The sequence below is a fragment of the Lathamus discolor genome, chromosome W (assembly GCF_037157495.1).
Source record: "Lathamus discolor isolate bLatDis1 chromosome W, bLatDis1.hap1, whole genome shotgun sequence".
NCBI classification, from domain to species: domain Eukaryota; kingdom Metazoa; phylum Chordata; class Aves; order Psittaciformes; family Psittacidae; genus Lathamus; species Lathamus discolor.
The window spans coordinates 35525913-35541679 of NC_088908.1; the positions used below are offsets into that span (position 1 = coordinate 35525913).

Sequence of the window (15767 nt, forward strand, 5' to 3'; positions counted from 1 at the left end):
CCCTTCTACAGTATGTAAAAGTTCTGACTGGGATGGGCCAGGCCTGTTGGCAGATCCTCTGGTGCTGACCAACTAGGTGGCTTTTGGTAAATGTGTATCCCAATGTTTGAAAGTCCCATCATCCATTGCTCTCAGTGTGGTTTTTAACAACCCATTGTACCATTCGATTTTCCCAGAGGCTGGTGCATGGTAGGGGATGTGACATACCCACTCAATGCCATGCTCTTTGGCCCAAGTGTCTATAAGGTTTTCCGGAAATGAGTCCCATTGTCTGAATTCTCTCTGGGGTACCGTGTCGCCACAAAATCTGTTTCTCAAGGCCCAGGATAGTGTTCCAGTCAGTGGTGTGGGGCAGAGCATATGTTTCCAGCCATCCGGTGGTTGCTTCCATCATAGTAAGCACATGGTGCTTGCCTTGGCAGGTTGGTGGGAGTGTGATACAGTCAATCTGCCAGGCCTCCCCATATTTATACTTCAGCCATTGTCCTCCATACCAAAGAGGCTTTAACCGTTTGGCTTGTTTAATTGCAGCACATGTTTCACACTCATGAATAACCTGGGCAATAGTGTCCATTGTTAAGTCCACGCCTCGGTCACGGGCCCATCTGTATGTTGCATCTCTGCCCTGATGGCCTGAAGTGTTATGGGCCCACTGGGCCAAAAATAATTCACATTTATGTTGCCAATCTAAGTCCATCTGAGCCACTTCAATCTTATCAGCTTTATCCACTTGTTGGTTGTTCTGGTGTTCCTCAGTGGCCCAACTCTTGGGTACATGTGCATCTACATGGCGTACCTTCACCAACAGGTTCTGCACCCGGGCAGCGATATCTTGCCACAGTGCAGCAGCCCAGATGAGTTTACCTCTACGTTGCCTGTAGCTCTGCTTCCATTGCTGCAACCACCCCCACAGGGCATTTGCCACCATCCATGAGTCAGTATAGAGATAAAGTACTGGCCACTTTTCTAGTTCAGCAATGTCCAGGGCCAGCTGGAGGGCTTTCAAGTCATCAAATTGACTCAATCCACCCTCTCCTTCAGCTGTTTCTGCAACTTGTGGTTGAGGACTCCATACAGCTGCCTTCCATCTCCAATGCTTTCCCACAATACGGCAGGACCCATCAGTAAACAAGGCATACTGTTTTTCACTTTCTGTCAGTTTATTATATGGTGAGGCCTCTTCAGCATGCATCACCTCCTCCTCTGGTGACATTCCAAAATCTTTGCCCTCTGGCCAGTCCATGATGACTTCTAGAATGCCTGGATGACTGGGATTTCCTATTCGAGCTCGTTGTGTAATTAGTGCAGCCCATTTACTCCATGTAGCATCAGTTGCATGATGTGTAGAGGAGACCCTGCCTTTGAACATCCAACGGGCAACCGGGGTGCCAGGAAGAGCTGTACTTCGGTGCCAATCACTTCCGAAGCAGTTCGAACCCCTTCCTAGGCTGCCAGTATCTCTTTCTCAGTTAGGGTATAGCTGGCCTCAGATCCTTTGTATCCCCTACTCCAGAAGCTGAGGGGTAGACCTTGAGTCTCCCCTGGAGTTTTCTGCCAAAGGCTCCAGGTAGGACCAATCTCCCCAGCTCTGGTGTACAGTCCATTTTTTACATCTTGCCTGGTCCGGACTGGTCCTAGGGCTACTGCATGAACTGTCTTGCATTTAATTTGCTCAAAGGCTTGTTGTTGCCCAGGACCCCATTTAAAATCATTCTTCTTCTGGGTCACATGATAGAGAGGGCTTACAATCAAACTGTAATTTGGGATGTGCATTCTCCAGAACCCCACAGCACCCAAGAAAGCTTGTGTTTCTTTCTTATTAGTTGGTGGAGACATTGCTGTTATCTTGTTGATCACATCTGTGGGGATCTGGCGACGTCCATCTTGCCATTTTTTTCCCAAAAAATTGAATCTCCTGTGCAGGTCCCTTGACCTTACTCCATTTTATGGCAAAACCAGCTTTCAGCAGGATTTGGATTATTTTCCTCCCTTTCTCAAAGACTTCTGCTGCTGCATCGCCACACACAATAATGTCATCAATGTATTGCAGGTGTTCTGGAGCTTGCCCCTGTTCCAGTGCAGTCTGGATCAGTCTATGGCAAATGGTAGGGCTGTGTTTCCACCCCTGGGGCAGTCGGTTCCAAGTGAACTGGACACCCCTCCAAGTAAAAGCAAACTGTGGCCTGCACTCTGCTGCCAAAGGAATTGAGAAAAATGCATTGGCAATATCAATCGTGGCATACCATTTGGCTGCCTTTGACTCTAATTCATACTGAAGTTCTAGCATGTCCGGTACAGCAGCACTCAAGGGTGGTGTGACTTCATTCAGGCCACGATAGTCTACCATTAGTCTCCACCCTCTGTTAGACTTTTGCACTGGCCGTACGGGGCTATTAAAGGGTGAGCGGGTCCTGCTGATCACTCCCTGACTCTCCAGTCTACGAATCAACTGATGGATAGGAATCAGGGAGTCTCAGTTGGTGCGATATTGCCGCCGGTGCACTGTTGTGGTCGCGATTGGCACTTGTTGTTTTTCTGCTTTCAGCAACCCCACAACAGAAGGATCCTCTGAGAGGCCAAGCAAGGTGGGCAGCTGCTCAATTTCCTCAGTCTCCAAAGCAGCAATACCAAAAGCCCATTGGTACCCTTTTGGGTCTTTGAAGTACCCTCTCCTGAGGTAGTCTATGCCGAGGATGCATGGAGCCTCTGGACCAGTCACAATGGGGTGCTTTTGACAGTTCCTCCCAGTCAGGCTGATTTCAGCCTCCAGTACAGTCAACTCTTGGGATCCTCCTGTCACTTCAGAAATATAAATGGGTTCCTCCCCTTGACAGCTTGATGGCATCGGGGTACACTGTGCACCGCTATCTACTAGAGCCTTTTATTTCTGTGGGACTGATGTGCCAGGCCATCTGATCCACACATTCCAGCAAATCCGATTGTCCCCTACCTCTACCTGGCTGGAGGCAGGGCCCCTCTAATAGTCATCACATTGGTCATTTACATCTTGTTGACAGGGATTAGTCTTTATCACAGGAGCTGAAGTAAAATCAGCTCTTCCACTCCATCTGGGAACCTTCTCACCAGAGACTGGTGAACCCAGGACAAGTTCCTTCCTGGAGAGCTTTAGATCAAACCCCAGTCTTATGAGGGCTCAAGAACAAAGCAAAGTGTTGCTAGGTAAGGAGTAACTAAATAAAAATGCATAGAAGTATGTGCTGCAAGCTCTATTAAAACTGCATTGTAAACAGATTTGACTTCAAAGAAATTGTGTAATTTTACCAGCATGATTAAAGTGACAGAAAACAATAATCAAAGGCAGCAAATGGAATCACCTGGTGCTTCTAAATGCAAAACTTTAAGGTATAAAACCTGACAGGTTTTCCAGTGAGACTTGCATTATATGTTCTTTATGTAAAACAAGCATTATCAAGTGTTTTGAATATTTATTACTGTTTACTCCTTAATTTAATCAAGCAGTTTATTAGCCTTAAGGTTTAGCCAAATTTCTTTTCGACTTGAATTGCTGCTCATATGGTTATTTTGGAAAGTTTGGAATGCTAGTACCACACCAGAGTTATTGTGTTTGCTATTTAAGTGTTATTTTCAGACTAAGTTAACACTGAAATGCAGAGAAAGTGGGGTATGTGTTCCAAGGCTAGTGATTCTTTATTATCAAGTCTGACTGGTGTGTTTACAGTGAATATTAGTTACACTTCCAACTACTAATAAGCCAGAACTTGAAAGTGTTTAGTATCTGATAGGTCTCCATGCTGAAACCAACACTAATAGTTCATATAATTTTCCTTGGTTTGGTGGATTTTAAGCCACATGAAGTATGCTGAGAAATTACTATGAGTTGTTTGGCTCAGTTCTCCTTCTCAGCCAGCCTGTGCTGAGCCAGGCAATGGTGAGCAGCCTTGAGCTGCTCACAGCTTCCTCCTCCTGCACAGGTTCAGAGACCTGCATGTGGGACCATGACATCTTGAGCAACAAATGTCCTGGAGCAGAGCGTGGAGCCAGTACCCTCTGGTCTGCCATGCTGTTGGGTTAGGGGGTGGCTGGCCCAGGAGCTGCCCCTCTGCAGCCCAGAGTTTGGGTTGGATGGGACCTTAAAGCTCATCCAGTTCCAAACCCCTGCCACAGGCAGGGACACCTTCCACTAGACCAGGTTGCTCAAAGCCCCATCCAACCTGGCCTTTCTGCCTTGGTCTTCCCCCACCATCAGAGGTGTTTCCCCAGTATATGCTGAGCAGCATCTGTCTCTTTCACTGCCAGTACATAACTTCACACAAAACCAAAACTCATCACACCTACTAACTTGAGACTCACACTTCCCTTAGAGATTATGAAACAAAACCAGACATAGGCAATGTGTATATTATTACTCCATCTTAAAGAGGGGAGAAGCACAAATACACAGGACATCTGATTTTTGTATGGATTATAGGGGTCACCTGTAGCACCAGAACCACAAGGCCAACATGCTAATTTATTATAATTTTAAAATCAGTGTTTGCATCTAATTTTAAGTGCTCTCAAACTGACCTTAGCAAATGGTACAGTTGTCATCGTAGAAGTGAGCAAATTTCTCTTGCAGCCAGGAGTCAGATCTTCACAGCACTAAAATATAAAAGAAACATTGAGTTAGGATGACAGTTTGTTGTTTCATTAGCAAAGAATAACAAGTGGAAAATGGGCAGAAGGAGCCATTTCAGCCTGTTCAGGAGTCGACATTAGGTACAGAACCAAAGTACCTCTTTAGTACTGAGAGAACAGCATCGGGTTCACAGGAGACACCATTTTACAGTTTCTGTTGGCTGTCTCTGCCTGTAGTTAGCAGATCTTTGCTGACCTGCTGGCACTGATGTGGAAACAACAGCACAACTGGCCTTTCAGTCACACTTCTCATCTCCTCCCCAGCAGGATGTCACCCTTGTTAGAGGTGACTGTAGAATCCACCAGGAAAAAAGCTTTTCTACTGAATCACGAGCAGAAAATTATTTTGTGAAAGGCAAAAAACTGTGTCTTTGAAAGATGTTTACCTTTCCTATGAGATCTAAATGTCCAGAAGTTGTGGATGGAGAAAGGCTGTGTGCATTCCACCTGGCTGTCTGCTTCCTTTTCCAGGTGACCTGATACAACTTCCTCACCGGTTCCTACAACAGCTACAATTTGAAGGCTTATGGTAGCTCATGAAGGCTTTTTCATAGAATCATAGAATCACAGACTGGTTTGGGTTAGAAGGGACCTTAAAGCTCATCTAGTTCCAACCCCCTACCATGCGCAAGGACACCTTCCCCTAGACCAGGTTGCTCCAAGCCCCGTCCAACCTGGCCTTGAACATTGCCAGGGACAGGGCATCCAATTTTTGTAGTATGTTACAGCAAAGCCGCAGGCTGGTCTGTCCATCTCCTCTTTCAGTCTAGCAAGGAGCAACCTTCTCATGAGCAGGGACCTTGTCTGGTGGGAATCACCTTCAGAGTAAAGTGATTTTCCTTGGCTAAACACAAACAGCTCCATTAGCTACCATACACGGTGCTTGACTCTGGGCTGTGCTGCCACAAGGTGCAGTGCTGTTAAGAAGCTGGGAAGGTAGGGAAGTAATCCTTAGAAGAAATGGGAGATGCATCATTAGTCCTGCAGGAAAAGGAATTCCTGGATATTGTACAAAATCTGCTGTGGGATGCTGTCTGAGCTCAGCAGCACTGCACTGACACCGGGACTGCAGCCTCTGTGAGAGAGAGGGTGCAATATCTGTGTGCATCTATCAGTGTACACCTGGGACAGAAGCTGTACCAGGCTGCTCTGAGGCTGAGTTTCAATGAGACTGTGCACTTTGCCACTGTGCTAGGCAGTTAATGCCCTGTAGCTACTCATGTGCCTCTTCTGGATAAGTCTACGAAGATTTTTGCCTGAATCTGCCTTTGGTAGCTTATCAAAACTAGCAACACAGAAATGTTTTCTTGCAGCTTCTGTGGCACCTCCATGGCAAGGTCCCTTGTGGGTTGAGTTCTACTTCACATTTCATGTTAAACTTGCAAATCATCAGGGTATGATTTTATATACAGTGCAAGGGTGGAAATAGCCAAGTCACTATTACCTGGGCATCCTGAGTATCCTGTGTAGACAGACAATCCAGAGCTGGGCATCGCTTCCAGTTCAATCTCAGATGCACAGTACTCTGAGTGGTGTATAAAACCTGAATGAGAAGACTGTGTAGTTAGCAGTGTGTTGAGTCCATTACCCTGCCCAAGCACAGGCTTCAGAGAGCTGGACCCTTACAGTGTGAGCCACTCATCCTTTGTTCCTGGTTTGGTAAAGTCCTCCTCCCTCCCTAAATATGTGGTCAAATGCCTGAGCAATGCCCAAGTAACTCAGTGCAGAAACAGTAGCAGTCCAGTACAAAGCCAGAGCGGGTCAGGGCGGTGGGGCAGGCTGGGCTGGTGGTGGCTGGGTTGGGCAGCGTGTGGTACATGGAAGGGGGGGGGTCACGGAAGGTGAATTTTCTCTTGCCTAACAGAAAACACTTTTTCATCCCCTCTCTTTGTTACAGTGCAACAAATACCCTTTATTGCCACTGCCTGATAATAGGTGCCCAGACTCCCTAATGCCGCACATGTATGTTGCTTCTCCTCACCAGCATGCTTCAGATTCCCAGCTTCTGCTGCAAACCCCTTCTGCGCTCAGTCCAAGTGTGGAATGGACACAGAGATGAGAGTCTTGCTTCTCAAATTAACCCAAATGCCTTGGCTTAACCCAGGCAGTTGTGACCATGTGCACACCTCATCCTCCAGAACACATGATGCTCCAGCACAGCCACAATTTCCACACAGCCATCTGAAGCATGGCTGTATCCTCTGGGAACAGTAGTGGAAGAGCTGTTTCATTTGAAAACTGGTCATCTTATCACAAAATTATATCAGAATATAAAATTTATCTTATTTATTTTAGGATAAATGATGGCTAGCAGGAGTCACTAAGAGCTGCATCTGATGCGGTGGGCTAACAGCTGGCTGGGGGGATGTAGAGGTGGTGTGATCCTGGTTAAAACTAGTTAGGATAAAACTAGTTTTTCAGGACCTACTGAAAACAGCAAGACTCCATTGACTTCAGGAAGCACGGGATGCTCCTGTTCACTCTCCAGAGTTACATTTTTCCTTAGCATTGCATGTTTTCCTCTGCTCAAAAAGATACATGGGACCAGCAGATGCCCAGTGAATGTTTGATAGGCCCCTGCACACAGCTCTGTAATAAACACAGGTGGTGGGCTGTGTTGCTCCAGTGTCCCGCACAAAGACTTTGGAAAGTTTAGGGCAGGGGCTGTTTTGAATGTAGGCCACTAATCCCTGTAGGTTTAAACCGATCCCATGCTTAGTAACCAGGGAGATTCACTGACAGACACAGAAAAGTAGTAATGATTCAGGAGAGAGTTCTGATTTTGGGGAGGGGAAAAAATACCATCCATCAGGGGACAAAGATTTAGGGCTGATGCTGTCTTAACTGAGACCAGGTGATGCAGCCAGTCTCCATGCCTCTTCATCTGGCCTGTTCCCAGCTCTGGTTGTTTGCATCATGCTTTTTATGGGATTTCTTCTTTAATCTTCCTGATGTTTTTCATCGTCCAGCTACTTCCTTTGTGTTTGTTGCCTTCATTTCTTCCCATTTGCCTCTTATCCCTCTTCTCTCTCTGTGCGTTCTCTGCTCCTTTTTTCTCCCTTAGTGGTGTGCCTATTGTCCCAGCCTTAACGGACATCAGAGAGATGTAAAGGATTGGATGTCCCTTTTGAAACACGATAACCTTACCAGTGTCAGTGAATATTTATACATCTCCAGGCTGTAGGCAGCCCTGGGGAGAAAGAGCATCTCTCCACTACCAATGGTGGGTCTGTGTGCCAAATTTGAACAGAGCTAACTGCTTTGGTTCAATAATATCCTGCAGCAGCAGATTTTACAGGTTAATTCCAAGACACTATGAAGAGTCACACCTTTTTGTGCTGCATATTCATTAGCCTTTGATTCCCCCACTTTCCCAAGTCCTGGAGCAGCAGCACTGCTGTTATTTTTCATGAAATTTTGGTGCCCATTTCTTGATTCCTTCTTGCCATGCCATTCTTCCCAGTCCAAATGATTCCAGTCATTTTACTCTTGTGATTTTTCATTTCATTTCATTGCATTGCAGTCTTTATGTCCAGGTTTGACCTACAGCATGCTCCACAAAGGTCACATAGCATACCTGTGGTGCAGCATTTCCATCTGTAGACAGGCGTAAGAGCCAGGAAAGCAAATGACAGGTCTTCGCAGAGAGGAGCTGGTGCTGTGCTCTTGTTGCTTCTCTTCCCTTCAGGAGGCTGAAGGAGGCGGTGGGGCTAGTGTAAGCAAACTGTCCGCCCAGTGCTCGCCCCTCTCTTTCTTCTCTGGCTTGGTCTGATGGGGTGCTGACACCCCTTGCCTCATCATACTCAACAGCTGAGGTGGAAAGATCTGTTGGAGATCTGATGCAAAGTTGTTAATGAGGATGTGCAGAAGACATCTCATTCAGTGAAGTGGGAATTGGATAAAATTAGGAATTTGCCTAAAGCCCAAGTGAGGTCATGGACCTCACTTGGCTGGGAAGAGCTGTTTCTTTTAAGTTGTTGGAGTGGGGTGGTCACTACCTCTGTATAATTTTCCAGGATCCAAAGTAGGCTTTCAGAACATGAATAATCATGAAACACAGGGAGCAGATGCTGTAGCTGAATTTCAGACTCAGCAAAGACAGGTGAGAAGTGAAGCTGAACTGACATCTCCATCTCCTAACGTATGCGAGAGGTGACAGCAAAGTCTGAGATCTTCTGTTATAAGATCAGAAGTGACTATCTGAGTCCAAGAATGAAGATTAGGGCTTGGGACATCTCTTACATCAGCAGGTTTTGCTTAGTGCAACCAGTTATTTTGATTTCTTAATCCAAAAGTAAAGCCTTCTGGCACTGAGCTTGTGGGATGACAAATGAACAAATAATTCAGTGTAGTGGGAACTTCACAGTCAGCTCTAACAGATTCACCACTAACACAGTGTGGTTTTCTGTGTAGATGAAGACAAAGAAGATGAAGTATGTGGGTACCTGTTGTCTTTGCACTCTTGCTGACAATACATAAGCCTAAGTAGATCAAACAGGAACAATACTCATTGCTAAGAGACCTATATAAGCATTTCTAATTTCTCTCCCTCTCTTTCTTCCCCCCCAGGACTTTAATCTTTTATACGAAGAAGCAAAGTATTATCAGCTGCAGTCAATGATTAAGGAACTTGAGCGATGGAAACAAGAGAAAGAACAAAGGAAACATTTCCAGCCTTATGAGTGCTTGGTTGTAAGAGTGACTCCAGATTTGGGGGAGAGAATTGCATTGAGTGGGGAGAAAGCTTTAATAGAAGAGATCTTCCCGGAGACTGGGGATATCATGTGCAACTCTGTGAATGCTGGCTGGAACCAGGACCCTACCCACGTCATTAGGTTTCCTTTGAATGGATATTGCCGGTTGAACTCAGTGCAGGTAATGTAATGGCCTTTCAGTACTGGCTCATCTATTTGTTGAGGTGCGTTTTTTAGTATTTCTTGTTCAATTATGTGCAAATTATTTACTTCTGCCCACTTACCTTCAGTGCTTATACTGCAAGGAGATATTTTCTGACTGGTGAGATCACAGCCTTTCAGATTTTCCTAAGTTTAAGCAGAAAAACAGATTTAGATTTTGTGTATGTTAGTGACATGCTGGTCTCATAATGGTGTTATACTGATAAATGCTATTTTTTTCATCAATGTATAGCCCGCAGCAGGGTTGTTCTTTTTTTTTTTTTTCTCCAAAGTGCCCCCCAGGAAAAAAGAGAGTTCCAAAAACTAAAAAAAAAAACCATCTCCACACCATTTTATAGAAAATGCAACGATGTGTAAATGCATAATTTATATCTTACTCATAATTAAATGATGGTGCCTGTGGGATAGACTTAAAAAAATATTTCATTTTATACTCAAAGTTTTGCCATTAGGCTTAAATTTAAACATATGAAACAAAAGAAGATAACTGGACAGATAGGTAGATGGTAGCAGAAGTAAATCTGTGGCTTGTGTTTAGGCAGCAGCCTTATGGGCAAGAAATGCCATTTCACAAGGGATCACCACCACTGTGGCCAAGGCCTCGGTGTTGTAGTTGTCCTTGGACTGCAGAGAAGGAATGGTGCTGGTGATACTGTTAACTTGTGCCTTACTTAACAAGGGCAAGACAGCTCTCGGTTTTTGCACGTGTGCCTTTAAAATATGCTGCAAATACTATGGAAATTAAATCAACCTGTGGGGAATATTTCTGAAGTTACTGTCCCTTGCAGATGGGCTGTGGCTGCAGATGTTAACTGGGATGTAGGATATGCTTTAATGGCCTTGATAAACTTCCCTGTGGTCAAAGACCCACAGAAGAGCTGGCCCATGGGACTGGATGGACAGACTGTAAAGACCAGTAAAGGTGGATGCAGTCGTTTTAACAGTGTGCATTTGATACTGATACCTCAGATAACCTGGCTGAGCACTTGGGTCTGGGTTAGCCAAAGTGATGTGCAGTAAAAGCTGAATGCTAATTACTATTAATATTTGAATGTGCTTTGAATTCAGTCAAAATTCAGACAGAATCAGAGTCTCTTCACAAGTTCATGTTGTGAAAAAAAAATTGTCAGCTTACAGTATAAATAATAATACTAAATTACATCATTTTACTAAATTACATGTTTTTACTATATAATTAATAGAAAGTGTTTTCAAACACTTTCTGCAAAATGATGCATTTCTGAGACCAAAGGCTGATGAAATCAGCAGCTAATTATTATTGGCTCTATGGGATTCTGGTCAGCACAGAGGTGCTTGCCCCTTCCCTTCCAAGGGTATTTTGGCAAAAGAGTATTAAGCCATAAAGTTGGAAGTGCAGGAAAGCAAATGTGCAGATTAAGGGAAATGGGTTAGGAGGGGGAAGTGGGTGGAAGAGCAGAATCATTTCCAAAGAAGCTCGAAGAGTAAACAGTAAGTCTGCCTGCTGCTTGCTCAGGTACAGCACTTTTGCCTCCCTGTGCCCTGCTGAATATATTTTGTGGCAAAATTGCAATATTTTTAAATTCTTCCTATCTTTGGAAGGTATTTTCATTAAATGTTTTGTGTCAAGAGCTGTGCGTATAATAGAATCATAGAATCATAGAATAGTTAGGGTTGGAAAGGACCTCAAGATCATCTAGTTCCAACCCCCCTGCCACAGGCAGGGACACCTCACACTAAACCATCTCACCCAAGGCTTCATCCAACCTGGCCTTGAACACTGTCAGGGATGGAGCACTCACAACCCCCCTGGGCAACCCATTCCAGTGCCTCACCACCCTAACAGGAAAGAATTTCCTCCTTATATCTAATCTAAACTTCCCCTGTTTAAGTTTTAACCCGTTACCCCTTGTCCTGTCACTACAGTCCCTGATGAAGAGACCCTCCCCAGCATCCCTATAGGCCCCCTTCAGGTACCGGAAGGCTGCTATGAAGTCTCTACGCAGCCTTCTCTTCTCCAGGCTATACAGCCCCAACTTCCTCAGCCTATCTTCATATGGGAGGTGCTCCAGTCCCCTGATCATCCTCGTGGCCCTCCTCTGGACTTGTTCCAGCAGTTCCATGTCCTTTTTATGTTGAGGACACCAGAACTGGACACAATACTCCAGGTGAGGTCTCACAAGAGCAGAGTAGAGGGGCAGGATCACCTCTTTCAACCTGCTGGTCACGCTCCTTTTGATGCAGCCCAGGATACGGTTGGCTTCCTGGGCTGCAAGCGCACACTGCCGGCTCATGTTCATTTTCTCATCGACCAGCACCCCCAATTCCTTCTCCACAGGGCTGCTCTGAATCTCTTCTTTGCCCAGTCTGTAGCCGTGCCTGGGATTGCTCCGACCCAGGTGTAGGACCTTGCACTTGTCATGGTTGAACTTCATAAGGTTGGCATCAGCCCACCCCACAAGTGTGTCAAGGTCCCTCTGGATGGCATCCCTTCCCTCCAGCATATCAACCGGACCACACAGCTTGGTGTCATCGGCAAACTTACTGAGGGCGCACTCAATCTCACTGTCCATGTCAGCAATGAAGATTTTAAACAAGACCGGTCCCAACACCGATCCCTGAGGGACACTGCTCGTTACCGGTCTCCAGCTGGACATCGAGACATTGACCACAACTCTTTGTGTGCGGCCATCCAGACAGTTCTTTATCCACCAAGTGGTCCATTCGTCAAATTGATATCTCTCCAATTTAGAGACAAGGATGTTGTGTGGGACAGTGTCAAATGCTTTGCACAAGTCCAGGTAGATGACATCAACTGCTTTACCCTTGTCCATCAGTTCTGTAGCCCCATCATAGAAGGCCACCAAATTGGTCAGGCAGGATTTCCCCTTAGTGAAGCCATGCTGGCTGTCACCAAGCACCTTGTTGTTCTTCATGTGCCTTAGCATGCCTTCCAGGAGAATGTGCTCCAAGATTTTACCAGGCACAGAGGTGAGACTGACTGGTCTTTAATTCCTCGGGTCTTCCGAATATCAACACTACCAGGTAGTGGTAGCCAAAAACATAACAGTAGCTCTTAATTTAATGCCCATTTGTTATTACTTACAGGTATAGAGTTTTCTTAAGACTGACAGTTTTTTCATGTCCTAGTTCTGGTGAGATACATGAGCTTACCTTAGAGAAAATGCTGTGATGCTTGTTTATGTTGAACACTGAGTCTTCATAATTAAGAATGTATTCGTTAGCTTTCTGCAAAGTTTAAATGAGAAGCATTAAGTGCCTCACCACTCACAAATCCTCTTGTAATGTGTGTGTGCCCCATACATAGGAGAATCACAGCTAATGGTCACTTTTTTACATACTTTCTCTGGAGGTTTACAGGACAGAAGCTCCAATTTGATTCATAGATACTAGTTTCCCTCTGTCTGTATCTTACCGTTTTAAAAAGTAATGTGCATAGAACCAAATGCAGGAAATGGCATTTAAAACTGTTCATGTTCAACATGCTGTTGTCTTGTGCATGCACCAGCACATACAAACCAGTGCTCAGCACACATGGAAGCAGCCTTTAAGAGCCTTTTTCCACAGAGCTGAGTTCAACCTCATCAAAGTTACACTTAAAACTCTACAATATTTAAACATTCTCTGCATTGTTTATGGGATTTGGCCTGGTTTGTTTCTTGCTGAGAAACTGGATGGTACCAAGGTTTTTAAGGCTAAACGATAGCCTGCAGTCTAGTCCTTTGAGCACTTAGCAAAACCAAATCACCTTCCCTGTGGTGTTCTAAGGTGTAATGTATCTGGACTGTGTGTTTGCAGAGAGCTGGCTTAGGGGAGTCCTATGTTAACAGGCAGCCTTCCATAGCTTTGGATGGAGGCAAGCCAAGGGCACCTCTGTGCTTGGTTTGTCTTACAAGCAATTTGATTTGAAAAAGTTTTTATCAAGGATTTTGAAGTCATGTCTCTCTCTGAAACCTTACCCCTCAGTCCTCTGGTTTGCTATCCAGGTAAATAGAAGCAGCCTCCTTTCCTGTAGCTGGGTTGCCTCTCATCTTCATTTTGCCAGCTCTAGGAATGTAATACAGTCAAAATACTCTCCAGCCTGTGGAACAGCAGTCTGATGATGTTTTACTTCTCCTTCCCTCTCAAACTTCTGCTTTCCTCTTTGAAGTGGAAAAAGTGTCCACACCCCATTTCTGTCCTACAGGCAGCATGCAGTCCAGATATGAGAGTTGTAAGCATCTTAAATATATTTTGATAACCTACCCTTCCACCCCTTCTTTTAATCTCCTCAGGTTCACTTTTCTTCCATACACTGGTGTGCTTTTTTGATCTTTCGGTTCCCATGGATCAAAACCAGCAAACACTGCTGCCATGGTTTGCATTGCACCACAGTACCACCTTGGATATTGTCCTTTGGAACTCAGTTACCCTTAATAAAGGCTCCAAACTGATGTTTCTGGAGAAAGCAAAGCCAATGCACAGGCCAAGGAAAGAGTGCGCTAAGAAATGCACCATGGCCTCGCATGGGTCTCTGTCAGGGCAGCAGTGTGGTGTGTAGATCTTTAACAGTCAGCTTGGGCCTTGAAATGTAAGACTTTTCATTACTACTGCAGTAGGTGTAACTGCTGCAGTGCTCACAGGGCTAGTAAAACCAAAAAAGAAATAAAGTTTTACTATAAACCTGTGAAAGCATATGTGTTGCCTCTGTCTGAAGGTGGATCTATTGCTTAGACGCTTCTCTAGGTTGAGTGATCCAGAGAAGCAGTGGCTGCCCCATCCCTGACTGTTCAAGACCAGGTTGGACGGGCCTTTGAGTAACCTGGTCTAGTGGAAGGTGTCCCTGCCCATGGCAGAGCGTTGGAACTAGATGAGCTTTAAGGTCCCTTCCAACCCAAACTAGTTTGTGATTTCATAATCAAGTTTTAAAATGGTTTAATCCCTTTTCTGTCCCTAGTATGTCACTGTGGGCAGCAGACAGCTGTCTGTCGTGGTTTAAACCTATCCACACAGCTTGTCCACTCACCCCCTCCCCCCCGACCCTCCCCACTCCCGGAGGGATGGGGAGGAGAATCAGGAGAATGTAACTCCCACGGGTTGAGATAAAAACAGCCCAGTAACTAAGGTATAACACAAATCACTACTGCTACCACCAATGATAATATTGATAAGAGAAAATAACAAGAGAATACGATACCACCGCCGAACGAGTTTGACCCCCCCGAAGAGAGAGTGTGTCCTTCCGGGTAACTCCCAGTTACCTCCCTGGGCATGACGTGCTGTGGTATGGAATACCTCTTTGGCTAGCTTGGGTCAGGTGTCCTGTCTCTGCTTCCTCCCAGCCTCCCTGTGTCCCCAGCAGAGCATGAGACTCACAGAGTCCTTGGCCAGAATAAACATTACTTAACAAAAATTAAAAACAATCGGTGTTATCAGCTCTCTGCCCAGGCTGGAAGTCAAAACACAGAGCTTGCACCAGTTACTAAGAAGGAGCAAAACGGCTCCTGGTAAACCCAGGCCACTGTCACATGGGAATGCTGGTGTTACTAAGTTCATCAGGTTTAATCAATCATCAAGTTCAGTTCCCAGCACAGTGGTCTGTGTGCTATAGCAATAGAAGTGGTGCCTTGGGCGAGATCAGTACAGGCTGCTCCCCTTGATGGCATTTACCAGTAGAGGAACCATTTTTCCAGGCTGCTGCCCTGGACCCGGGAGAGCCAATTCTGGGTGGGAGGCTGCATGGCATCTCCTCCAGTAGATCTGGCATTGTGGATCTGCTGAAGGTGGACCTGGCATCTGCTCTGAGAAAAGTCTGTGTGCGTCCTGCACTGCTGGGAAGCCATATATTAACATGCTCATGCATGTGAAAACACAGCCCTGATCATGTTGCCAAGATCACTATATCCTAGGGTAATGTGCTGTGTGACAGCCTCAGAAATTAAAGTTGCTTCTGGGTTCCTTAGATTCATGCATCTAAATTGCACCAACTTTTCTTTAGAAGGAGAAAGAAAAAATACATATTTGGGCAATACAAATTAACCACTTTCTTGGGCTGGAACGTTTCCTGGTTGTCCATGTCTTGGTTCTGCATCCTGTCCCAGCCATGCTCTGCATGCACATGCAGCAGCAGTCCCTTCTGGCGAGGGAAAATCATGGCTATGATGTCTGTGGAGATCTGGTGGAAGTGTCACTCAGCCTCCTAAGACATTGTCA

At 45.4% G+C, this 15767-nt stretch overlaps 1 protein-coding gene and 1 long non-coding RNA gene across 6 annotated transcripts in view; one reads left to right on the top strand and one right to left on the bottom strand.

Annotated features, from left to right (window-relative positions):
• Positions 1-14772, bottom strand: part of LOC136004260 (uncharacterized) — a 50491-nt gene extending 35719 nt beyond the window's left edge. The window contains exons 1-4 of the long non-coding RNA XR_010608343.1: positions 14752-14772; positions 9638-9701; positions 6104-6202; positions 4549-4623 (exon numbers count right to left, since the gene is read on the bottom strand). This is a non-coding gene — a long non-coding RNA (uncharacterized LOC136004260). The remainder of the gene's footprint in view (positions 1-4548; positions 4624-6103; positions 6203-9637; positions 9702-14751) is intronic.
• Positions 1-15767, top strand: part of LOC136004259 (BTB/POZ domain-containing protein kctd15-like) — a 61531-nt gene that overhangs the window by 44207 nt on the left and 1557 nt on the right. For all 5 annotated transcript variants that reach the window (XM_065660609.1, XM_065660608.1, XM_065660607.1 and 2 more), the window contains one exon: positions 9229-9534. In XM_065660609.1, the coding sequence (XP_065516681.1) occupies positions 9229-9534 (306 nt within the window). The remainder of the gene's footprint in view (positions 1-9228; positions 9535-15767) is intronic.